The sequence below is a fragment of the Meriones unguiculatus genome, chromosome 2 (genome assembly GCF_030254825.1).
Source record: "Meriones unguiculatus strain TT.TT164.6M chromosome 2, Bangor_MerUng_6.1, whole genome shotgun sequence".
NCBI lineage: Eukaryota > Metazoa > Chordata > Mammalia > Rodentia > Muridae > Meriones > Meriones unguiculatus.
In genome coordinates this window covers 62721976-62748846 of record NC_083350.1, presented here as the reverse complement: position 1 = coordinate 62748846, position 26871 = coordinate 62721976, and the positions used below count along the sequence as shown (strand labels likewise).

The 26871-nt window shown below is 45.0% G+C and overlaps 1 protein-coding gene across 8 annotated transcripts in view; it reads left to right on the top strand.

Annotated features, from left to right (window-relative positions):
• The window catches only part of Fhod3 (formin homology 2 domain containing 3), a 410673-nt gene that overhangs the window by 57903 nt on the left and 325899 nt on the right, over positions 1-26871 (top strand). For all 8 annotated transcript variants that reach the window (XM_060377581.1, XM_060377579.1, XM_060377576.1 and 5 more), the window contains exon 3: positions 2319-2383. In XM_060377581.1, the coding sequence (XP_060233564.1) occupies positions 2319-2383 (65 nt within the window). The remainder of the gene's footprint in view (positions 1-2318; positions 2384-26871) is intronic.

Genomic DNA, 26871 nt, shown 5'->3' with positions numbered 1-26871 from the left:
GAATGTTGGAGGGAGGGACCAGACGGTCAAGGGGGCTCGCAAAGGATGTTCCTGTAACCGTGTGCATCTTTGAACTTGAGGTTCACACTCATGTGTTGTGATATTGGACTGCCTAAACTGGGTTCTGAGGATGTCTTAGTTAGGGTGTGTATTTATGTGAAGAGACACCATGACCACGGAAACTCTTATAAAGGAAAACGTGTAATTGGGGCTGGCTTACTGTTTAGAGGTTTAGTCCATTATTGTCATGGCAGCATGCAGGTAGACATGATGCTGGAGAAGTTCTACAGCTGAATCTACAGGCAGCAGGAAGAGAGAGTGACACGGGGCCTGGCTTCATCATTTGAAACCACAAAGCCCACCTCAGTGACACACTTCCTGCAACGTGGCCACACCTCCTAATAGTGCCACTTCCTGCTGACAAATCATTCAAATCTATGAGCCTGTAGGGGCCATTCCTATTCAAACTACCATATAGGATAAACCTTACCTGATCTGGTATTTTTTGTATGTTATGTAACTTAGTTTGCCATACTTGTCTTGGATTTGTGTAACTTATCTTTTAAAAAAAGATTAACTTATTTAATTTCATGTGTATGAGTATTTTGCCTGCATATATGTCTCTGCACTATGTGTGTGTAGCACCCGTGCAGGCCAGAACATAGCATCAGGTTCCCTGGAACTGGGGTTACAGAGAGTTGTGAGCCACAGTGTGGGTGCTGAGAGCTGAACCTGGATTCTCTGCAGGAGCAGCCAGTATTCTTAAGTGCAGAACCATCTCTCCAGCTCCCATCTTATCTCTTGATGTGTTTTCTTCAGGGTGTTAGGTTTCAATATTAACATCCTAACTCTCTTCTCCTGGGGCCTTCTTTTTTCATTTCTTCCAAGACCTAGGCTGCTTCCTTCCTTTGCCTAAATCCCATTAATGTAATATTTTGTCATTGTCCTATAACATGCTTCCACAGCCTGTGCCTTCCAGTGCACCCAGGACCCATCATCTGTAGGGCTGGCTTTATGTACACAGACAGGTAAAGAACCAGGCAGAATGGTGAAACAAAAGAGCTGCAGATGATGAAACTACCTTTTAAAGAGGCCTTTTGATTCCAAGTGTGTAATGGAGACACTTTCACATGTTTATGGCTGCAGTATTCATGGTGAGAAAGGAATGGAGCCATCCTAGTTGTCTGTAAACAGATAACTAGATAAAGAACTTCTGCTGTGAAGAAAAATCATATTATGACATCCCCAGGCAACTGTAGGCTGGAGGCCATTACATAAATTTCCTAGGATTATACAATTAGTTTTCCATTTTCCTTTCTAATAATAAATATAAAGCCATGCAGGCCCTTCTTATCTGGTGTCAAAAATTATATGTGTATATATATATATATATTTGATGCAGTCATTACTTGGGTTCTGCATCTCCTTCCTACACAACCATAAGACTAGGATGCTGGAAGACACTGCTGGATTGTCCTACAACTGAGTCCCTGGAGAAGTAATGAAGATAGGAAAGGGATGCAGCCATAGAAAGACCTGCCATGATCCCTGTTGCAGGATTGTTTGCTCTCAGCTGGCCTTCAACTGTGGGCTTCCTGGTATTCTCTAGTCTCAAGGCCCTTGTTACCCACATGTAGCCAGGGTCCATAATAGCTCCCACTGTACACTTTCTGCCAAGTTTTTCTCTGCATCCAAGGTCCTACCTAGGATTAGCCTGGTAGGAGTGGAGCTGGGGAGGCTTATGCCCTTTCTTCCTCCTGGAAACTGAGGCAAGGAAGATTCTAGGTGAGGGAGGGAGTGTGCATGTTGCCAGGGCCAGTAATAAACAGCCTGAATGTATCCTTGGTGGACTCCATCTTCCTGTAAAAAAGATGGGGGTAAGAAATGTGGGAGAAGCCAAGGCAGCCTTGAATTGAGACCAACAGAGCAGCTCCTCCAGATGGAGGCATGTGTTCCCCTTTCCTATATATGTAAAAAAAAGAACTAAAATAGCATAGAACTGAGCAAGAAGACTGTGTTGCTACATTCCAGGGATTTCACTTCACAGGCCCAGATTTAAAAATCTTCACAACATGGTCAAGCAGGATGCGCGGACTCTGGGAGAGGACAGAGTTGGTGGGCTTGGAGATAAAACACACGTGCTAAAGCAGAAGAGGCAAAGCTTCCCATTTTTGTCTCTTTGAAGCCTTGTTACTCAGGGTATGTTCTTATTTAGATTAGGTAGCTGCTTCCTGGGCATCTCTTCCAGGTGGGTGTGCTGACGGACGGGTTGTTGGATGCCCGCTAACACCTGTGCTTTGTTTCCTGTCTTCTCTTAGGCGGGGCAAGAAGAACAGCATTATTCTGAGGACCCAGCTATCTGTGAGGGTCCATGCCTGCATTGGTGAGTGGCATCTGAGGCAGGCATGCTTGCTGTCTGTCCTCAGTGACATATGTGATGGGAAATGACACAGTTAGAAACGGTAACTGTCATTACAAGCCATCTGAGTGGGCTAGCCCTCATGGGTTTCTGGAATTTGGGGAACGCTGTTTCTATCAATCGGTTTTGTTGCCCTGTTTCTTTCTGGCCTCCTTTGCTCTTTTGATTGTGATTAGAGCTTAGGTAAGTCAGCTTTAACTCACTGATGGCGATCTTTCTAGAAGTCACGAGGTTCTTCTCTGGCTTGTCACACAGCAGAAGTGATCCTTCACATGGCTCCTTGAAGCTTGCTTTTGGGGAATTGGAGCGTGAGATCCCAGGTGTGGTCAGGTGACTGGAAAGGAATCTTGGTTCAGTGGAGGGTGGGGATGCGCGATGCAGACTGAAATGGTGTGTCAGGTACTTTTTATGCTGCTGTAATAGAGAAGCAACTTCGGGGTACAAAGGTTACTTTGGCTTATAGTTTAAGGGGATCCAGTTCTCACTGGCAGGGAAGGCACACGTGCAGGGGTGTGAGGTAGCCATCACATTGCACCTCTAGTCAGGAAGCAGAGGGAGAGAAGCACTGGTGTTCAGCTGCCTTTTTCCTTTTCAGTGAGTCCTGGACCCCAGTCTGTGGGGTTATGTCACCCACATTCAGCGTAGCTTCCTGCCCTGGGTTAAGTTTCTCTAGAAACTGCCTCACAAACACACACGGCCAGATTTTCGTTTCCCTGGAGATTCTAAGGCAAGTCAGCATGAGAGCGAAGATCAGCTGTCACAGGGCGAAGTAAGCAAGGGTACTTTTGGTTCCAAACGGCTTTCCTGTGGTCATTGGGGGACCACTGGGCCATTCCTGCACTCATTGGCTTCCCCTATGTAGTCATGGGTTCCCTGGGAAGAAATAGATTATATATGCCAAGTGGATAATAGGTCCCTTCTAGTCCTGAGCCAGGTGGAAGCAAGAATCTAAAAATCATAAAAGGAAAGAAACCACAGTTCACTCTATGCATGCATATGTTACTTAATTTTGTTTTTATTTATTGTTTGCTGTGGTCCTCAGGCTTCCTCCAATTAGGGGAATGTCAGTCATGCTACTGATCCTGGTCTGTACCAGGATCAAAGGATTTGTGGATGGAATGGAAGGAAAGCTTTCTGGTTCCTTCTCATCCCTGACGAATGAGGGAGCATCTGGCCCCCCCCAGAGGAATCTCTGTCATCTTACTTTGGTGCTAAATGCTGGGAGTGGCATCACGTGTCGACCTTTGTATTGCTCTAAAGCAGAAATGATTGTGCAGGTGACGCAAAACCCTCAGGGACTTAAGGATGTTGTAGAGTGGGTTGTAATATTTTTGGAAGCCTGGAAAGGTCTGTGGAATCCACAGGTAACACTGACAGTCTCGTCTGCAGCTGTTCTCAGCGAGTGTGCCACATACACGGACACTACAGTTACATCACATCAGTTCTTTTGCATGCATCCAGCGTGTCCACTAAGAAAGATCCCATCACCCATCCCTTTGTGTAAACTTCTCCCAGTTCTCATCTGAAACCAAGAACAGCTCAAGCACACGCCTTGTGCTCAGTATCACCCCAGTGCAACACTGCGATGTAGCTGGCCCCACGGGAGCTTGGGGCACAGGTGTGAACTGGCTTCTCCTGGGCACAGGAAGGCGATGGAAAGCTGACTTTCATTACGGGGGTCTGGCTCCAAATATGAAAGTAGTAAGTCCTTTTTAGAAAAGGTGTGGGCAAGGGACACAGCTCACTTGGCAACATGCCTGTCTAGCACCCACAAGGGGCCTGGGATTGACCTTCACCATCACATAAGCTCAGTTCCAGAACTTGGGATGTGGAAGCAGGGGGATCAGAAGCTCAATGTTGGGTTGGATAACTAGAAAAGTCCAAGGCCCACAGCACACACAAGATATGCGAGATCTTGCCTATAAACAAACAAATGCATCCATTTGCAGCATATATATATATATATATATATATATATATATATATATATATGCTTTGTGGTATGACTAGACATCTCCAGTCTAATGCCTAGAGGGTTTAACCAGTTACTGGTGTGTGTGTGTGTGTGTGTGTGTGTTCTCTCAAACTTCTTTATGCCAGTTTCCCCTGGTTATTGGAAGCACGTAGTTTTTATTAAACAATACCTAAATGTTTGGTCAACTGATGGTGGATATAAAAAGTCATGGCTTTGAAAATAAGCTGACTGTTTTGGAAAAGAATCAAAATTAGTCATTACAAAAACATTTGAGTCAAGTGTGCTCTGATGGCTATGAAAGGTGAAGGACATTGGGGACACTTAGGTGGATTCCAGTGTTCACAAATGGCTTCAGCTTTTGCTTGACTTGAAGGGAAGGGAATTGGGAAGCCATAGACCATGCTGTCAGAGTATTTCATGCCTGAAGACCCACGGGAGTTCCAGTTGCAGACTATCTCTGCACGGGGAAGAAATGGTATCCAGAAAACGGGGTGTAAGCGGAACAAGGTCTTAAGGTGTGCATGTGTGGCTTTGAAAGGATTTTCTGCTTTCATCATCTATATCATCAGTTGCTACAGGCCTCAGAGGGTTTGAATGTATAAACTGATGCCTGAGGGAACAGGTTTCCTTTGTGTTGAAAACCACCGGGCTGGGTCCATCTTCTTTTGGAGAGACCTGCCATTGCAGATGCCACTTGAGTGATACTCTCTGGTTATGGATGGAAAGTAGAATGCGTGCATTGTGCTTTTGAAGTGTCTCTTTCCATTGCGTCATATCCTTTCCCTTTCCAAGGGGCAGCAGTAGGTGGCATTTCTTGGTTGTAACAACAAAACAGCACAATGCAAAACCAAGCAAAGCCGACAAACAAAAGCTGGAGCATCCTCTAGCTGAAATGACAAGGAAAACAAGAGAAGGAAGAGGGCAAACCATTTCATAGCAATGGAGTCCTTGCTTCTTCTCAAGAGCATTTCTGCTCATGGCTGCATTAGAAACAGATTCATCCCCGAAGGTGTTGGATGCTGGATGCAGCTGCTGCCAGAGGTTCACCATGATCTGCAGCACCCCAGAAACCTTGCTTTGTATCCATGGTGGTACTGAGAGGACTCATGATCAGCTTTGGTTCCCTGGGGTCTATCACACTAGCAAGTCCGTATTTTCCTCACCTCACCCCTCCTCCCCATCACCCTGCTTTTATGGAGTGTAGGAATGTTTACAGTCCAGGGTAAGTGCTGATGAATTAGAGGCGACATGTGTTTGGAATTGTCCAGCACTAACCTTGGAAGCCTGTACCCGGGGGATGAGTGTGGAGGACAGCCTTTAAGGTTAGCAACTCAGCAGCCCTCACAAAAACCAAAGGCCACAGGGGCTCTGCTTTGATGATCCCAGTTTGTCTCAGAGACAGGTGTGTGTGATAGTGTAGCAGCTCCGACGTGTCTGGCAGGCGGCTGGAATGAATTTGGTATAGAGAAGCCCCAGGCTTTTGTATTTATGCTTGTCCTTGATGTGACTTTTCTTTTGTGTATTTTTAGTATGAACGCCTGATGTAATGTATTACAGCAAACAATGCATAGTTTGCCTTCTTAACTCAGCTTCGATCCCTAAAGAGATAAAAAAATTGATGTTTCCATCTTAGGCGTGAACTTACAGATCTAAATTAAAAAAAGAAATCTCTGATCAGCAGGAGAAGTCTGCAGTTCATGAAGTTAGTAGGAAAAAAGATCTTTTTAATCCTGCCAGGGATCCTATTTCAACCCCAGAAAAGTGTTCCAAGGAACTGGCTCTGATGAAAGAGTTGCATGAGGAACAGAAAGAAGCCAAGGAAGTATGGGGTCAGAATGGAGTCTAGAGTGTCAGAGAAGAAAAGTTGGCTAGCCATAGTGGTCCATGCCTTAAATCTCAGCCCCTGGGCAGCAGAGGCAGATAGGTCCTTTTGAGTTCAAGGACAGTCTGGTCGACATAGTAAATTCTAGGACAGGTTACACAGTGAGACCCTATCTCAAAGCAAGCAAGCAAACAAACAAACAAACACAAACAAGCAAAAAACAAAAATAAGGAAAAAAAAAAGAAAGAAAATTGTGAGACCCTGAGATGGTTGATCACAATCACCAATGAGGCTGAGTTTAGAATCACCTGGAGGATGCACCCAGAGTGTCTATGAAGATGTCTCCTGAGAGTGTTAGCTAAAGAGGAAACACTGGTCCTAAACATGGGTGCTACCATCCATTTGGAGGGGGCAGTATAAAAGTGGAAAAAGAAGTCATAGATGCCAGAATCCCTGTCTCTGCTCCCTGACCCAATGAGATGTGGACAAGCAGCTGTTCCATCCTGCCATCTACAGAGCCACCTGCAGCCAGCCATGCCTTTCCCACCATGGTGGACTGAATCCCATCAAACCATGAGCCAAAATAAACTTTCCTCTTTTAAGTTGCTTTTTATTTGGTCACAACACTGACTACAACTGATACAGATCATTACGTTGTTTGGCTGGGACTTTTGCTTGGCTTTGAAACTTTGTTTCTCACTCTTCTGAAGTTGATCTCATCTTTCCTTTAAGAAAAAGTCAATTCTGGTCCAGGAAGCACACGCTTACAAATGCCTAGCACCGAGTTAAAAGGGTAGCATTTAGCTGAAGATGTAGCAAGACCATGTTGCATGGCTGCAAAAGAACAGCTTGGCACAAGGTTGTCAGTGTCATTTTCCCGTTGTCTTTGTGACAGTGAGGTTGGGGTGTGGAGATGGAGAAGTGGGAAGAAGCTGTTCAGCTGGCTGAGATAAGCATGAGGTTTGTCACACTGCTCAGAAGGTCAAGTCAAAGATATGAAGAAAATACTTAAGGAAAAGAACGTGAGAGAAGGGTGTTCGTCCACAGATGGAGAGAAGTAGTTGGTTTCCTGCGATGGAGGAACCAACAAAATGAGGTGTCCGTGTAGAGCATGCAAAGAATTTTCTTCTTCAGGCTAAGCCATGCAGCTGTGTGCAGCATGTATTAGAACTGTGGTGAGCTGAGGGTACCTGTGTGTGCGCACGTACTTGCCTGCCTGTATGTCTGTGTGTCTGTCTGTAGACTCGAGAACAATCTTGTGTGCTCCTCAGGTGTCATCTACTATATTTTGTTTTGAGATGGGTGTGTTCTCACTGGCCGGGAACTTGCCAACTAGACTAGGCTGCCTGGCAGTGAGCCCAAGGGCACGCCTGTCACAGTTCTAGGATGGTGTGTGCTACCGGGCCTAGTACTTTTGAAAATTGAGTTTATAGGTTGCTGGAAAAATGGCCTAGTGGCTAAGAGCGCTTACTCTTATAGAGAACCAGAGTTTTTGTCCCAATACCCACATGGCAGTTCACAAGCCTCTGTAACCCCAGTTCCAGGACATCGTCATCCTCTTCTGTCCTCTGTGGATAGCAGGCATGTACATCTCTCTCTCTCTCTTTCTCTCTCTCTCTCTCTCTCTCTCTCTCACACACACACACACACACACACACACGCATGCAGACAACACACTTGTACACATAAAATAGAATTTAAAAAGGAGTGTTGAGGATTTAACTTCATGGCCCCATGCTTGCAAGACAAGACCTTTACCAACAGAGCCGTCTCCCCAGCCTGTGCACGCAGTCTTAATGGGAAAGGAGCCCAGGGCAGCACCAGCTTTCATTGCTGAAGGGAGGTGTTAGTGTGTGTCACAGAGTGGCGGCTGGACCCAGGCAAGGCATAGGTTTGGTCCAGTATACAAGCCCCCTGTAACAGTGTCCAGGGCCCTAAGTTTTTGGATTCAGAGGATGGGGCAGATTTGTAATGCATGACACCCAGTTCCTCCCTTCGTCAGCCTGAGTGCACAATCCTGTTCACCTCTTTACGCCCTTTCTACCCTGCGCTTTAACTAGGTTGGCATGATTCCCCTTCCTCCCCTATCTTTCCTTCCACAGTCCTTGCTGATTTTTCAACAGAGCTGCACTGGCCCTTGGGAAAAGCTCCCCCTCTAGCTTCTATCATTGCCTTTGGTGGGTGACAGGACACAAGGCTTTGGAACACGTTGAAACAAGAGACCTGTATTCTGTCTTGGCTCTGTGTGTGGTTTGAAATTTCCCTTCAAAGTAGGTTTTTTTGTTTGTTTTGTGTCCCCCCCCCCCCAGGAAACAGTAAATAAACACCAAAACCAAAATAACACTTATGGGGTCTGCTAGTTCTTTGCGATATTTCTGTGTTAGTTAAGGAGGATGCGATACTACTGTGCTAAGGTACGAGGACTGGTCCCATGGGCACCATCAGACCAATGCGAGTGCTGCTGGTCCCTGACCATGTGAAACCCATGTGACTGAGAAACCGAGTCAAATTGACTGTTCCCAGGCTAGGAAGACCTGGATGCCCTGAGCCATTTGGTTATTTTGGCCCTCTGACCACCATTGCTTCCTTTGTCTCCAGGCTTTAGACTTCTAGCTGGCCTCGTGCGACCTCCCCACAGAGGTCCTTCTGTACTGGTAGGGCTCTCTTTATGCTTCAGTTCTGGACTCCACAGTGACCAACTGTGGGCTCAGGTACAGAGGCCTACACTTCCTGTTTCTGCCTCAAGGTACCAGGACCCACAAATGGAGATCCTTCAACCTTTGACTTCATCACAGGAGTTTTCTGTCCTGGTAGCCACAGCTCCAGCACGAAGCGGGGCTGGGTTTGGAGTCCAGCGTCACCGCTGTAGCAAGAGACTTCTGGGGCTTGGTGACTTTTATTTTAAACCTCCTCCCTTTCATACCCCATCAAGCCTGTGACCCAGTTTTGCCTGCAGTTCTGTTTTCTATGTTAAAAACAAGCTCTGTGGGTTAATCAGATAAGTACCTCACGCCATCTGTTTTCTATCAATCTGTCACAGGTCCTAGGTGGCAGACCCCACAGAATGTCTGTGTGTCTAGTAGCTTACAGGAGTGGGGGAGGAGATTCTTGGAAGGGTCGCCCTCCCTGCTTTGTGGTGTTGCTGCCTCCCTAAGGTGCCTTATTGTCAGGCTTTGTTGCTCCAAGTGCCCAATTACCCAGAAGTCCACCATCTACCAAAAGGAAGAGTGGAAAGACCCTGGAGGGCCATGACACACACCTGCCACCAGGCTTGGGCCCTGTATAAGCTTCTGGTCTTATGATGCTGGGACCTGGGCCGGACATTGCCCGTCTTTCCTCAGATGAGGAGATCCTGTGATGTGGTCGTGAGTGAGTTCTCAAGAAAACAATAAAAAGAACAGTTCAAGAATCCACTCAAATCTTTGCCCTCACCTCTGCAAAACACAGGGTGGAATAAAGACAGGAGGAACCGTGAAAGATGGGGCCCGTGTCAGCTGTGGGAATTAGAGGCCCCAGGAAGGGAAGTACGGATGAGAGCACACACGAATAAAAACCTCTTGGGCAACTTTGTTTCAAGTTGTGCTCAACTCCCCCCTACGATTTTATTTAACCTATCCACCACATCCCTAGGACTTATTTTCCTTTTACCACTAAAGATCTTAAGATATTGGATATTAGAATTTGGACTTTGCCTTGGAACCATGACCAGTTCGCTTGCTTTCGGGCTGGCCCAAAGACTATGTCTAACTCGGCCACTTAAAAAGGAACACAAATTTTGGCAGAAAGAACTGATCTGAGTAATTTGGTAGGATACCTGTGGCTAGAATTACAAGGGACGTGCTGGTAGTGTACTCCACAGGCTGGCAGCCAGGCTGCAAGATGCTGCCAGCTAGCAAAACCTTCAGTGATGTCCAAGAAGCAAACCCTGGTCAGATTATCACGGTGCTTTGGGGAGATTTCTATTGCATTATGGGTTTTCCCATCACAAGACCGGCCACTGTGCAGGGCAGTTGAAGCTCTGGTGACCAGTTCTCTGTGATCATAGCTGTTTCCCTGAAGGGACAGATTCAGTCTGTCACAGGACAATCAGAGTTGGTTGTTGGGAAATAGAATGTTATGTCTCTTTACTAGACGTTTTGATTCCTGGAGGACGCAGAAGTTCAGGAAGGTGAAGATTCCACAGTGTCTTGCTTCTCAAAGACAGCCTTCTCAGGATTAGGTGCCCATTACCGTGTTCTTCATGTGCCAGACTTGGTAACATACTTGGGAAAAGTGTTCTTAGAAGATCCTGGGAGCACATTGCCCATTTTTTTTTTTTTATTAGAAACACCTACTGGGAAGTATTTAAATGTTACTAACCCCCAAGCAAAACCAGATAAAACTAGGTAAAACTGGTGATGACTTAGGATTTAATTTAAAGGTGGTGGGAAAAAAAATCAACATTGGGACATTTGTTATCTATCATTGCAGGTTCAAGTACTGGGGTAAGAGTGATAGTTGAGCAAAGGAGGAGCTTGGAAAGGGTTTGTCAATTGTCATCATAACTGAAGAAATACCTATAAATAAATCATCAAATGCCTTGAATGAGGCTGATCTGCAGATTTCTCAGTTCTCCCTAGCCGTGTGGTAGCGATATTGTGATAGGGTTGCTGGTGCAGGGCCTGTGGACACACTGTTCGAGTAGCTGATGTGTGCTGGTTATAGATGCCCTTGGAGACTTCCTGCACTCTCCTGTCCCTGTGGGTTCCTTGACAAGCTTCAGCCTGCCTTCATGTGCTCTGTGGCCTAAGATGTCACAAAGGGATGAGTGGATGAAGGCACAAAATGCAAACTTCCCTCCGAGTGTGCAAGAATGTCCTGTGATGTCACATGGGAAGATGATGACAGAAATGAGCGTGGAGATGTAGGTCTGACATTTTGAGCATCACGGGGAAGCCCGAGGCACTTCTCAGCATCCACATCAAGGCAGGGCTGCTATCATTGGGTAACTTTTATGTACACATTTAACATATTATTTTATTAATTCTACTGACACATTATCCTTGCCTTATGGAAGGTGAGAGATTCACAAAGCTTTTGTGTTGTTCTCTTAGGGACCCAGAGTGAGACAGAAGATGCTATTCAAATCCACATCTGTCTAGCTGCTGACTGGAAAAGCCTGGCTTTGATATAGTCGATTTACTTTTTAACAGATTTGTCTTTTCTACAGAACTAGAAAAATAAATTTCCACTAAGCACTTAATATTTCTGCTTCCTGATGAGCACCGAGTAAAAGGCATCAGCAGCTGTCACCGCATGTAATACAGAGCATGACCTGTGAACAGGAATTAAAGTTCCCATTTAGTCGATGAGGAAGTTAGCCATTCAGTGACCTGGTACTCAGCCAAGGTCTCTTACTGCATAGTGCTGTATCAGCCTCTCTGCTTTGCTTCCTCACATCCTTGACCAGGAACTACCTGTGCTTCTGGTCTCTGGCTGAGCCCTTGACCAGCCCAGCTCTGGTAGGATGCGAGAGTATAGGCCCTGACATCAGACTCATCCCTGAGAAACTGCATGACCTTGCACAGGTGACTTTACTTGTCAAAAGGAATGGTATTTTATTTCAGAATTGTGAGGATTGGATAGCTATTTTTATTGACACCAGAACAGTGAAAACACTCACCTTGAATATGGATTTGAGGGATCAAAGAATGGGCAGAAGAGAGCAGACAAGAGTTTAGGCTCTAGGCCTCTATGTGTCTAGGAACAAGACAACCTCACCCCTGGCATGACTGTCCACTTAATATAGCAGGAAAAATAAAGGGACCTGGTGCTTCCTGCTGCTGGTGGTAAATGCTCTGAAACAGTCTCTCTCTTTCTCTATTTGTTTGTGTACACTTTAAGCACTGTTCTATGTTGTACACCAAGCTCTGGGCATATGTGGCAGGTGTCTTCAACAATCCAAAACAGTCTTGTTTTCTGTGGCTTTATAGATTGCTAGAATTGCCTACGACTGTTAGAAAAATGCAATGGCCCATGCCTGTATTCTTAGCACTTGGGAGACAGAGACAGAAGGATTGCCAAGAGTTTGAGGACATAGTGGAGCCTGGTATACACAGCAAGCTAAAGGGCAGCCTGAGCTACGGTCTTGAAACACCACAACCCAATTGTTAGGGCAAAGTTGAATTACATGGATGCGACAGTTCTCATGCCAGAGGATCTGGTCTCTTCCCAGAGCCAGAACCGACTTGCACAAGGCGCTTAGCGTGCCTCTAATACTTGAAGGGTCCCATCCTTCCTATTCAGAGTTGCATGAAATGTGTAACTGGGACATGGCAGTGTGCCTCCCATCTAGGAAATCCTAGCAACACTCCATTCCTGTGTAAAAGGCACATTTTCACCCCGTCTTTTCCAGATTTGACTTATTTTGACTATAGGCTGATAAGGCCCCACTGAAAACTTATGTGTGCACGGAATGGAGTTGCCCCATACCCTGGGCATGGTGTGGGCTTTGGAGGATGAGCTGAGAGGGCACTTCTCTTTCCTAAGCTTAGGCTTTAAGGCTACCAGGAAGCAGTAGAGAGGGCCATGGAGCGCTTTGCACTTCATCAGGAAGTCATAAAACCAATTACCACTCCATTAGGGACTTGGAAAAAAGCTCCATTGGAGCTGTCCTGGTGAGCAATTCCCAGGCTCTCACTCTATCTCTCTGCCTCTTCCCCCTTTCACTCTCTCTCTTTGTATGTGTGTTCTTGTGCACGCACGTGCTGTATATATCAGAGGAATTTTGAAGACAGGGAGTCAAGGTAGGCCTGTCAGATGAGGTGGCCTGAGCATGCCCATGGCTGTTCACACCGGGCTTCTGCTGGATATGCCAGCCTGGGCCTGGTACTGAGCGCAGCCTGGCCTGGGGTTGTAGGTGTGGCCCGTCCTCCTCTTGGCTCTTCTCCAAGATTTGGAAGTCAGTCGTTTTCTAAGGTCTGACTTGAGGCCTGGCCCTTGTCAGGACTCGCAGGGGCTCCAGGCTGTGGTGTCTGGCATAGGACGGGTTGGGACCAGAGGATTCCCAGATCAGCACGTTAGTGAGCCAGGCAAGAGACACCGATACGGGCCTTGGGTGGAAGTGCTTTTGATGTCACCTCCCGGGGAAGTTGTGCCAGAATCCAAGATTAAATGTTTAAAACGGCTTTGGAGAGGTCTAGAGGGAAAGGGGCGGGGTGTGTGCCAAAAGGGTAATTTGACATGAAATGAGGAGGGGCTGTTTTAGGAAGAGGGGATCAGCAAGAAGGGAGGTGAAGGGGGAGTGGTGGACAAACACAAACAAAACTAATGACATGGGGGCTGAAGAGATGGCGTGTGGGTTAAGAGTGAGTTCTGTTCGTGCAGAGGAGCATAGCATGCACTCAGGCAGCTCCACAGCCACCTGTAACTTGAAATCCGATGTCCCTAGACTCTGAGGGCACCTACCACACACCATACCTACACATATACATAGCTGAAACAATAGTACACGTGAAAAATTAATGTATGGACTGATATGTGTGAAATGTCACAGCGAAATCCATTGTTTATTTGATAACTAAAACGTTAATACAGTGGACAAAGTTAAGACATGCTAGTTTTTTTTGTTTTTTGTTTTTAATTTTCCTTTGGCATGCTCTTCACCTCCTCTCTTCCTTTCTTCCTTTTTCTTTTCTCTCTTTCTCCCTCTAGCCTTTCCTTCACTTTTCTTTGTTGTGGTGAGGATACGGCCCACGGCTGCACTTATGGTAGACAAGTGCTCAACTACTGAGCTATATCCTCAAATCTTTTCACACTTTTGGATATAGGTCCCCTTAAGTTGTCCAGGCTGGCCTTGAACTCACTCCATAGCTTAGGCAGGCCTTGAACTCAGTCTCATGAATAACTGAAATGACAGGCATGTTCAACAATATTTTTCTCCTTTAATTTATTTTTGTGTATGTGGTGAGTGTGTGTGTGTGTGTGTGTGTGTGTGTGTGTGTATGTGTATGAATGTGGGTACAGGCTTGCTCTGGTGCTTGGGTGTTGGTCCTCACCTTCCACCTTGTGTTTGAGAGGGTGTCGTCTTTCATTGTTCTTACCTGGGCTGCTTGTTTCTTGGGGACAGACAGTAGTGGAGAGCCCTTGGAATAGGCATGTCACTGAAAAAGTCGCATTTCCTTTTCCCATGTCCACCCTCTTTCATTAGGTTGTGACCTCATGAGGAAAAAAAGCAGTGTCACCTATGTCCCCAGGACTCCATCAGAGGTTCTCTGGCACAGAGAGACTGATGCAGGGCTTGCAAATGTGGTGGTGTAGCTCTGCTCCAGTGGATCTGAGTCTGCCTGGTTTGGCAGATAGAAGTGTGTGTGTGTGTGTGTGTGTGTGTGTGTGTGTGTGTGTACAGGACAGGAGTTGTTTCCGCCTTCCTCCTTTCTAGTGTCTCTGATTGAAGAAATGTTGATTCACCAATTTGAGCCAAAACTGGAGGTGCCTGGGTTTTGTTCTTTTCCAGGACAGAATATTCACTGTCAAAGGGAGGGAGTGAGTTTTAAATAAAATGTGATGTCATCCACGTGCATAGTCTGACACCAGCACAGCGTTTGCTGTTCTGGAGAACACAGCGTGCCCGTGCTGGGTCCCACACATTGCTCCCACTCGGGAGTGCAACATAGTCTTGCAATCATATTCCTTCCCTTGTTTTTTCTTTTTCTTTTCAGCAGTGCTTTTTGAATGGCATAAGAAAAGTCACCGCAGAACCAAGCTGAGAGTGAGAGGTTGTTTTGAGGTTGCAGCTAACCTGCTTTAGAAGGGCATCCTACCCAGCTCGCCTCTCATCTCAGGCCCAGCCCACTGTCTCTTACCTGACTGGCTGGCAGCAGCCTGTGCCTAGCACACTGTGTTGGTTTTGTCCCTGTGATAACATGCCTGAAAAGAGTAAGCTGAGGGAGAGATTGTTTGGGTTCATGATTTGAGAGGTTGCAGTCTGCCATGGTGGATCAGGACTCCTGTGGCAGGAACATCAGGCTGCATGCTTATTTCTGGGAGAAGCTGGAAGTAGAGAGACCGGATCGGAACCTGAGCTGGTCTACAACCCATGAAGCTTACCCTCTGGCGTCCTGTTTTTCTTTTCAGACAGACCCAATGTCCTATAAGGTTTCATAACCTCCTCAAACAGTGCTACCAGCTGGGATCTAAGTATTCAAACACATGAGTCTGTCAAGGAACATTTTACATTTACAGCACATAAAGGTGGTGTGATGATGATTGCCCACAGTATTTGGAGAGAGAAGTAGGAGTTATTTTACTCTAAGTGCAAAGTAAGGATTGTAAAAAAAAAATGATGACAATCTTTGGGGGACAATAATAATCAGTAATGAACCCATCTTGGGAAGAGAAGGAGCTCGCTTGTCTGGCCAGGAAAAGATACTGCCTTGGAATGCCTTGGATTCTTTGTCTAATTCCCAGAGATAGGCCATGAGTGCTCAGCAGAAGGAATGTGATGGGAAGTTTGGAGTTGGAGTCCTCTCTGGCCCGGGGACTCAAATTGTAGTCAAGATTGTTTTGTTGTTTGTATGTCCCTCTTTGAGTGTAAGAACAAGTTTCATAGAATGCTACCAGCACTTGGAGGGAGGCTTGTGGCTACCAGGTACAGATCCACCACGTCCTGAGGCTAAGAGACACCATGTGGAAAGAGAGGAGGGGTACCTAAGGCTTGAGTGCAAAGTGTTCTCACTTTTGGTGACAGTCACAGACTAGGTATAGTTGTCCTATTTCTAGACAAGTGCCAGGGTTCCTGTATCTTCAGAGATGCCTGTGGACATTTAAAATCCATGTGTGATCCCCATCCAGGTCAGGCAGTCTTTGTCCACAGAAACTTCCTCTGCAGCGGCAGGCAGGAGCATCCTATAAGGGATGCAGTGGACAGTGGCAGACAGGCTCAGACCTTGGAGCTTAGGCGGGTTGAAGGCCCTCAGCAACAATGGGTGGTCTCTCAGGAAAGATTGCAGCCAGATACACGCACAGTGAGCCTGCTCCTCAGCCATCTGTAACTCTCCTTGGGCAGGTTTTTTTTTTTTGCAAAGTTGATGGTGAGCTGTTATGTGTTCCTCACAGGGTGGGTTTTGAAGCAAGGATTACCTGAGGGCACGCTTTTGCCCCCTCATCTCCTGATGTGTTTCTGAGGCCACACAGATCCATGGATTTGTATGTGTGCTATCTTCTTGATCGACTCTTAGGTTTTCAGGTCTTGGTTGTCATCTCTTCCACAGTGGGGTGAGATATGTGATGAGCTTGTCTTAGGTCCCTGTTTGTCTGTCTCTCTCCCTCCTTCCCTCCTTCCCTCCCTTCCTCCTTCCCTCTCTCCCTTCCTCTCTTCCTCCCTCCCTCATCTGTTTGTCTGTCTGTTTTCCCCTCTCTTTGTCTCTCTCTTTCTCTCTCTCTCTCTCTGTATGTGTAGAGCAGTCCCACTGCATAGAAATTCTGGCTGTCCTGCCTGTGGCACTGGTCCCCTCTAAATAAGGATGAATTCTGGAGGAGTGGAGCTGGTCTGTTTGATTTCTACCCTGGATCTGCCACTCAGGCTGTGTGACCTTGAACGAGCTACTTTTTCTCTCTGTCTCTCCTTCCTTCCTATAAAACAAGATGATAAGGGCTGTTGGGAGTGTTTCAGCTACTTTTCTCATTGCTGTGACAAAATTACCTGATAAAAGCTACTTAACAGTGGACTGACCTGCTCGGCACCACTGTTTGAGGGCACTATCCACCATGGTGGGGGATGCGTAGCAGTAGGAGCAGGAGACGTCCGGTTACATTGCATCCCCACTCAGAAAGCAGAGAAGGATGAGGGCTGGCGCTCAGCTGGCTTTTTTCTCTTCATTCAGTCTAAGTCCCCAGCACATGGAAAGATGCCACTTGTACTTAGGATGAGCCTGCCTATCTCAGTTACTCAGTCAAGAAGCTCCTTGACTGACATGTCCAGAGGTTTGTCTTCTAGGTGATTCTATACCTTGTCAGGTTGTTACTGTTAACCACCAGAGGGGGTTAAAGGAATGAGTCCCAGAATGGTGCCCAGCGTTTCATAAACACTGGCCATAGGGTAGCTATTATTGCCTCCTTGGCATAACCAAGGCACATGGCAGATCTTAATACATCTATGTGAATAATAAGAGTAGCAGAGTTTGGGATTAGAGCCAGAGCCAAGCTGAAACACGAGAGCTCAGAGTCATCGTCCCTTTCTTCCCGAAATGCTCTTGGGTTTCCCCCAAAGTTCTCATGAGATGTAATGGCTAAAGGTGAACATTGTCTACCAAAAACAGCCTCCCTGAGTATACAGAGGAAAGGCAGGCTCTGTCCTCACAGCTCTGATCCTCATATTGCTGTTTTCTTCACTCATTAGGCCCACAGGGGCCCAGCAAGGTGGCATGGGGACAGAGCTGTACTGGAGCCCACAGGGTGCCTATGTCTTCTTTCATGGCTTTTTCTGGGCTTGTCCTGATTTCTGCTCACAGCTGATTCATGCCTCACCATGGAGCAGACTCTTTTTCTTCTGGCTGCTGGGATGGCAGATGGGAAGGGTGGCTTTAATGAATTACTGTTTTCCTTTGGAGATTAAACTTTCATTACAAATATAATTGCTGACACACAGCCTTTCGGTGCTTACATATCATTTGCCAATTACAATAATGGCTTAAAGAAGTCTCCTGGAAAGTGACACGGGCAACGTTAAGCCCATAAGTCAGTGTGGAGCACTGGTGGATGAAGTACTTTGGCCAACTGGAAGCAACATGTCCCGGGTCTGCCCACAATGTGCTTGCGCTAAGAGGTCTGAAAATATTCATGACCTTTGAGGAAGAGATTAAAATTAGCAGGCAGAGATGCTGCAGCCAAGGTTGTGGTGTGTCATTCCACGGCATCTGCCATGCCTGCCGCATGCTCCTGGGGCGGCCGGGCAGGGGTGGTGGTAGAGGGCTGGGCCACTTCATTCCAGAGTGGAATAACTGGATGCAATATTGGGAACGTTTGTGATGGGTTTGAAACTGGTGAGGGGTGTTGTACTGTTTCCATCACCCCTCTTCAACCCCTCCTCCTTGTCTCTGTGTGTGTGTGTCTGTGTGTGTGTGTGTCACATGCCCGGATGTGAGTGTGGAGGTCAGAGCACAGTCTTATCTGTTGCCTTCCGAGGGTTTCTTCTTTATTTGCTGGTCTGGCTAGCCTGTGAGATTCCAGGAATGTCCCCGTGTCCTCCTTCCATCTTCCTGCATGAGGGCTGGGATTATAGATGTGTGCCAGTGTGTCCAGCTTTATGTGGGGCATTGGGATCCAAATTCTGATGCTCATGCTTGCCTGACATATAATTTATAGCCACTGAGCATCTCACGGCCTGTCCATCGCTTGCTTAGAGACCGTATCTTTTGGGCACTTGCCCCCCCTCATGTGCTAGTGCTTTTATACCTTGACACTATAGACCACTTCCCCACAGCACCAGCTTCTGTTGTGAAGCCTGTTCTGTGCATTGCAGGATGTTTTTAGCATCTGACCTCCACCCACGGGATGCCAGGAACAATGCCCAGTTGCGAATACGTCCAGACATTGCTGTATGTCCTTTGAGGTAAAACTTAGCCCTGATAGAGAACCACTTCTCTAGCTGTCCCCGAGAAAGCTCAGGGGTGAACTAAGAAGCCATCTCTTCACAGCAGCGCTGTGTGTTGGGATGGACCTTCTCAGCTGTGACACTGTAGGGACACCTTCACTCCTGACCCTCCAGCTGTGAGATGGGCTCTCTGCTTGCCTCAGAATGTAAGCAGTGAAGAAAGTATCCTGGCTCTAAGTCACTTATGAAAATGAACATTTTGACTGGAGCCAGAAGGCTTCACTTTAAATGGCATCAAAGAGCTTATTCCAAGGTTGATATTGAGTCCGCAAACTTCAGAGAGACCTGAGTTTTGGTCCCCTATATGAAGGCAGGAGTGACTCCATCTGTACCCACAGCCTGTGGACTGTAGAAAAACATGTGCTAGAATAGGACTTGGGTGCTCAGTGGCTTTGAGGAAGTTGAATTTATGAGTCTAACACAGAGGGGCTAAGGGAGCAACTAGAAAAAAGAGATGGTGTGAGCACGAGCAGATAAAGCTAACCACATGAGCAGGGATCAATACTGGAAGATCACTGGGGTGTGGTGGGGACTCATGAGGAAGGAATCAGCAGCATGTGTAAGGCTTGGGGTTTCCTAGCCATTCAACTGAGGAGGATACGGCCTGATTCACAGACTCACTGTGAAGCACACACGGTGGTACACGTTTGTGAGCCCAGCATTTGGGACATTGAGGATTGTGGGTTCAAAGCTAACCCTACATAATGAGTGGGACCCTTTCTCAGAAAAGAAAAACAAACAAGAAAACTAACAAAACCCTCTCCCCACAAAAAACTAAAATACAGGCGTATGTAAATGAAGGCTACTTATTACAGTTTTGGTGTGTAGTGTTCATAAACAGACAATGACATTTTCACAGTGCCAGATAGCAAATGAAGGATTGTTAGAACCAGACTAAGTCTAAGGAGGAAAATACATAATAGGAATACTACTTATGGAAGAATATTTTGGGATGAATTAGATGAAAAAGAGCTGAGACAAAGAAGTAAGTGGTCAGGGGTATGGCCGAGGCTTACTGGCAGAGCATTGGAGGGGGTTGTTGGGGTAGGGGGGGCTTTGATGGGAGGAAGCAGAAGTTGGCTCAGTTTCCATGATTAGCCAGACTCCTTGCTCCTCAATATGATAGCAAGTGCTGCATACTGTTAAAATGAATACAGACAGTATATTAAACACAAGAATATCAATCACAAGACATTTCTAAGATTAAAAAAACAAGCTGGGCATGATCGCACACACCTTTAATTCCAGCATTCCCGACACAGAGCCAGGCGGATCTCTTTGAGTTTGAGGCCAGCTTGGTTTACAGAGAGAGTTCCAGGATAGCCAGCCTCTTACACAGAAAAATACTGTTTTAAAACAAATAAACAAACAAAAGGATAAAGAATAGACCAGATGTTTGGGTAAGTCATCAGTTGCAGGTTATTGATAATCAACACCAAGCTTTCTAGCAGCTAACTAGCCCAGGGAAACCACTGGCTTCTGTCCCAAATGTTTCTTGTGTTTGAGAGGGAATCCTTTGAGAATGAAGGAAGGAAGAACCCAGATTTTTTTGGGGGGTGGCACTCTGAATATTATTTAAGTCACTGTATAAATGCAGAGCGTATCTTGAAGTATAGGTTTTTGTTTGTCTCTTTTCAAGGCAGAGTTTCTCTGTATAGCCTTGGCTATCCTGGAACTTGCTTTGTAGAGCAGGCTGGCCTCAGACTCACAGAGATCTACCTGCCTCTGCCTCCTGAGTGCTGGTATTAAAGGCATGCACTCCCTCCAAAGTATAGGCTTTAAAAACATCTACTCCAATTTTGTTAAAATAGGTCTTTCTTTCTTTTGAATTTGTAGAATATATATTATATCATATATATAATATAATAATATGTACCTATTATATGTATAATAATATATTATTATATGTATAATAATGGATATTATATATATATATATATATAATTTTTAGTCTTTCAGGAATTGCTATGTTGTTTGATCAGGTTATAAATTAAGGGAATAGGAAAAAAAGAAGTACAAAGAATCTATGAAACAAAGATCTGTTTCTTTGGAAAGATAAACTCAACTGACAATCCCTTAGCTAAAGTAACCAAAAGAAAAGAAAGACCCAAAGTAATAAGATTGGAGATGAAAGGAAAGATCATGAGGTATCAGGAACTCCAGTAAATCATAAAGACATACATTAAAACAAACATCTATTTCACTAAACTAAAAAAAAAAAATTGGAAGAGATGAATCAATTTCTAGATGTGTGTGACCAGCCAAAATTAGACTGAGATGAGACAAATAACTTAAACATATCTATGACAAGCAATGAGACCAAAGTAGTGAGACAAATTCCCAACAACGACAAATACAAAACCTAGATCTGGGTGGATTCCAGGCAGAATTCTTTATTTTTCCCTTTATTAATGACACTTTATTCACTTTGTATCCTCCCCCCCCCCCCGTGGTTCCCTCCCTCCTCCTGTCCCAATCCTCCCTTCCTCCACCCTCTGCATGCATGCCCCTCCCCAAGTCCTCTGATAGGGGAGGACTTCTTTTCCTTCCTTCTGACCCTTGTCAATTAGATCTCATCAGGAGTGGCTGCATTGTCCTCTTCTGTGGCCTGGTAATGCTGCTTCCCCCTCAGGGGGAGGTAATTAAAGAGCAGGCCAATCAGTTCATGTCAGAGACAGTCCCTGTTCCTATTACAATGGAACCCACTTGGATACTGAACTGCCATGGGCTCCATCTGTGCAGGGGTTCTAGATTATGTCCATGCATAGTCCTTGGTTGGAATATCAGTCACAGGAAAGACCCCTGTGCTCAGATTATTTGGTTCTGTTCTCTCCTTGTAGAGTTCCTGTCCTCTCCAGATCTTACTGTTTCCCACTTCTTTCCTAAGATTCCCTGCACTCTGCCCAAAGGTTGCCTATAAGTCTCACCATGTACATTGATAGTCTGCAGAGCAGAGCTTTTCAGAGGTCCTCTGTGTCAGGCTCCTGACTTGTTCCCTCTTTTCTCATTTTTCTGATGTCCAGCCTCTTTGCAAGGCAGAATTCTTTAAAGAACAAATACCAACACTTTACAAATTGTTCCTTAAAATTGAAAAGGATGCTACCAAACTCCTTTTACATTGTCGGCATTCCCTTGTTGCCAAAACAAGATAAAAATATAACAGTAACAAAGAGTGTTGTATTGAGCACATGCTGCACTTGAATCATCACCACAGTTGCATTGACTTTATGAATTCTGTTTTAGACAGATTTGGCATATAACCCACACATAATAGTATTGTTGTGATTTTTAGTCATTTTCTATTCACTGGAACTATGGTGATGATTAAAGTGCAGCATGCGCTCAACACAGACCAGGTGGAATTTGTAATCAAGCATACTGTATGTTTTCCTGTTGGTAGGACACCATTTATAACTACAGCCAACACACTTCAAGGAGGTTAACTGCTGACTTATAAGCATATTTGTATGCTGATGATTTGGTGTCATGCTGGGAGCAGAATTGTCTCTTTTGTTAAAAATTAAGATGATGTTTACCATATATATATACATACATTACTGTTTTATTGCTTATATTAGGTCAGTTTAATAAAAAGTTTACAAATAAAAAGAATATTGTAGACAAATCTCTCATGAACATAGCCACAAACATTTTCAGTAAAACACCTGCAAATCAAATTCAAGATCACATAAAAACAGGCATTTCTTATAGCAAACTTCTGGAAGATGGAGGCATCTTTTTAGAAATCTCAGTGCTCTCAGTGTGCCACTTCTGTGATGTCAAGCTTCCTGAAGCTCAGCAGGACCCATTCAGTATGGCAATTCTGAGCCGGGGCTTTTGTGGGTCTGAATGCCAGGATACAGATCTACTTCAGTGACGTGCATAGAGGCTGAATTGTGTAGGCAGCCAAGCTCACACTTTGAAGAGATTTGAGGGTGGCTCCTGATAGCCATACATGTGTCTAATAGTCCAAATACACATGCCTAATAGTCTACCTCTATCTGCCATGGGCTAGGGTAAGGGTTCTTATGCAAGCATAACATAATGGCCTTTCCTGGGGAGTGACCAGCTGAGAAGGAAGTGAAAGGCTAGATTAAAAAAAAAAAAGAAAAGAAAAGGATAGGTTCTCATATGTCCCAGGTTGGCCTGGAATTTACTGTGTAGCCATGGATGACCTTGGACTTCTGTCCCTCCTGCTTCCACATTCCCAGTCTGGAGAGGATAGGCACACCAGGCCTAGGAGATGCTGGGGATCCAATGGAGTTCTTGATGCATGCCAGGCAAACACTTTACCGGCTGAATTCCCTTCCTAGCCCCTCACTTGGGTTTTGATTAAGAAAAAAAGTCAATATAGTTTTTACCCCTAAGACAATGAAAGCTGGTTCTGTATTTTAATGTTTTTGTTTATATAACTTGATGTTTTTCACAATAACTGAATCTTTGTATGTAGGGGAATTCTCTTTGAAAACTGATTGGAATTTACAGTTAAAGTATAATTTTATTATTTTGAAACAGTTCTTTTCAGTACAATGGTTTGAAGACAAAAAGGCTCAAAGGACCAAGTCAAGAGGCTGCCACCTGTCTCTGGCCCAGCCACCTGCTGACTGGGGTCATTGGATTCTGGAGCTGGGCAGCTATGAGCACATGTACAGACAATCACAGGGTGTTCCCTGTGATGACACAGTGAATTCCTCAAGTTATTTCCTCTCAAGATCCATCAAATGGTAGTGGATTGATGATTCAGAGGCTCCATAAACTTTGAATGAATGCCTGAAGGCAGCGAACATAGTTTACTGTAGAGTATTTATGCTGGCACAGGAAAAAAGGCAGGGAGAGGAAACCTCAGGGGTTTCAATCAGGCTGGTAGGGGCTAACTATAAATCTTTGAGAAACTGGGGGTCTGGTCAGGCAGCTAACATCAGGGAGCAGGCTGAGTTCAGTTTAGGACCTGTTGAATTTAGCATATGGATAAGGCATGTTTACTGGGTAAGATGGTATTGGATGCTTGTGAGAAGGACGAATTGGTGGTGAGCGTGGGGACTCTTATGATGCTACAAACGATGGGTGTGCATGTAGGCAGATCCTGGCAGGGAGGGAATAGGAGAGTGCTGTGGGGGACAATAAGGGGAAGATCAGAATGTGAGCTAAAAATACTTTGTAAAGGATTTCTTAAAGAGAAAAAATTCCTATTTATTTATATTTTGTGTATATGTACACACAAGTGTCTTGGTGTATGTGTGTGTGTGTGTGTGTGTGTGTGTGTGTGTATGTATGTGTGCACATGTGTATGTGTATCCCAGATATCAACTTGATTCTCTGTTTTAGTTACGTGGATCCTGGGGCTCAAACCCAGACATAACAGCAAGAACCTTTCCCCACTGATCCATCTTGCTCACCTGAAAATTAAAAACAACAAAACCCTTAAAAATAAGTCTCAGTTCATCAGGCCTCCTTTCTTAAATAAATGGAAAAAAAAGCAACAGTAAAATTCTTACTGTGTCTGATGAAGAATCTGGAACATTCCTCCTGCAGAAGGCCCATGTACACCTAGCTCTCCTCTGTATCTTTTGCAAATTGGCCACTGATTCTTGAGACTTGAATCCCTAGTTCCCTCTTGGGCAGGCTTCATAGGGGCTGAGTGTTTGGTTTTTTGTTTGTTTGTTTTCAACTTGCTTTCAATCTGCTTTCAACTTGTTTTCAATCTAATACCTGCTAGGCTTTCCTGTGTCCACACAAAGCTCAATGTAGGGAGAGCCATGGATGCATTAGCATTGGGAAAGCTGAGAAGTTAATTTATCCTCTTTTAAACTGATGATTACAACGAGTGATAAAGAGATGCCACCCAGGCCTGGAGAGAGCTTGGTCAGAAAGTGCTTACATACAAATATGAGGACCCCAATCCAATCCTTAGAACCACCTGTGTGAGCTGCTGGTACCTGGTGAGTTGGCATCACTTGTAATCCTAGCATTGGGGAGGTGGAGAGACAAGCGGGTCTCTAGGGCTCTCTGGTAGCCTAGCCTACATGGTGAATTCCAGGCCAGTGAGAGATCCTATTTCAAACAACAACAAAAGCAAGGTGGATGGCTTTAGAAGATGTTGACCTCTGGCCGCCTTCTGCACCCAAACATACATGCATGCATAATAGGTAGTGCTTTTGTTCATTATGTGGTGAGAAAGCTTAAGTAGGGAGAAAAGCTTGATTTTCCTTCCCTTTTATTTTCAAGATTTTTTTTATTTCATTGTGAACTTAGGAATCTAAATATACCTTATGCATTTGAGTTAATTACACTTACTATTGTATGTGGATCTCTCCCAGCACAGAACTCACTCTGTAGGCAAGCCTGGCTTTGGAGGGGTTAGGTCCCCTAAGCTCACACAGTCTGCATTGTGACTCATATGTACTTACACACCTTGATTTGGCCTTGGTCAGCTGTGAGCATCTTGCATCCATGCCATGCTAATTAATTCATAATATAAAGTAAAGGACAGTTGTGGGGGTTAACCAGATGGCTCAGTGGGAAAGGGAAGTTGTGTTGTTATTATTATTTTTTTTTGAGAGCATTTTTTTGGTCAGTAGTTAAAGTTGTTGGTTTCTTTATGACACATTTCAAACAGACACATTATTATATTTTTTCTTCTCTGTCCCTTCCCCAATTTTCTCCATCTCCACTAATCCCTGATTACTGACTCTAACACGTCAACATTTTTGATTAGCAGAAGCTTCCCCCTTTAGCTTTCTGCATCTTTAAAGTGTCATCTGTTCATGCACTTATGTGTTCCTTCTCATTTCATCATTTGCTTTACTTCATATTTAAATGGTCCACCATTTAATGTCTCAGTGTTCCTAATTCTAACCTACATTCCTTTCCTGTAACATCCTCATACATCCTATTGCACCTGGAACAGATCGCTGACTTAGATGAGTCTTGTAAGGGTGCGTTTATTGTCTGTAGTGTATGTGCTATTTATCTATTTACTTTTCCTTTTCTACAGTGATGACTGTGCATGTGATTTGTCCCCAAGGCTTTTATGTGTCTTTCTTTTGGGGTATGTGTGTGGGTAGACAGGGTCTTGTTCCATAGCCTAGTTTAGCCTTGAGCTCACTGTGTATCATAGGCTGGCCTCCAACTCAAAGCAATCTTCCCATGTTAGCCTCTGCAGTTCTGGGGTTACAGGCATGTGCCCCATGAGCCTGTGTTGTTTATTTTTATAGGAAGTCAGTTCCTCTGACCTTTCAGAAGGAAGCTTAGCTCAGGGATCCTGGTTTTTCATTGAGCTGCCTGTCCATCCTCTTAGTCACTAGAAATATGGTTCATAAGGATGGCTGACAGCCTTCTCAGGTTTCTGCCTTTCTCTCTTTTTGTTTTGTATTATTGTTCTTACCTTTCCCAACTCTCAGCAGTTTCTTCTGTTCCAAAAGTAAGCTGTGGGGAGGTGACACTGTCCAGAGCCTTCAGTCTGATCTCTGAGCCCAGGGCTGGCTGGCTGGTGGTTGGTCAGTGCCCCCTCTCAGTTTCTGCTGTGGTTCCCAAGTTGGCCTATTTTTGGGTTATGCTGTCCTCAGGTCGACTAGATGCCTCATTGCTCCCCTTCAATTTCTCTGCACAGATGATAATTCTGTGCATATCTCATGGCCATTGGTGGTTTGTCCTCACCCACTTAAATTTTAGTGTTTATGGAATGTATTCTCACACACTGTATTTTCACGTTTGTTATTTTCTTTTAGATTTTTTTTTTAACAGAGCATTTGTTTTGCCGTCTTGTTGCTTTGTGGAAAGTGGATTTTGGCAATGTAAAAACTATTTTAGACTCACATGAGTTAGTTGTAAGAAGCAGCCCAGAGACTTACTGCCTGCTACCTATCAGCTTGCTATTTTATTAAATAAGGTTTTTGTTCATTTTGGTTGTGTGCTCATTCAGATGTGTGCCACTGCATCCATGTGGTGGTCAGAAGAAGGCTTTGGGGTTATTGGTACTCATTTCCACCTTGTTTGGGGTCTGGTCTCTCTTCTGTTTGATGCTG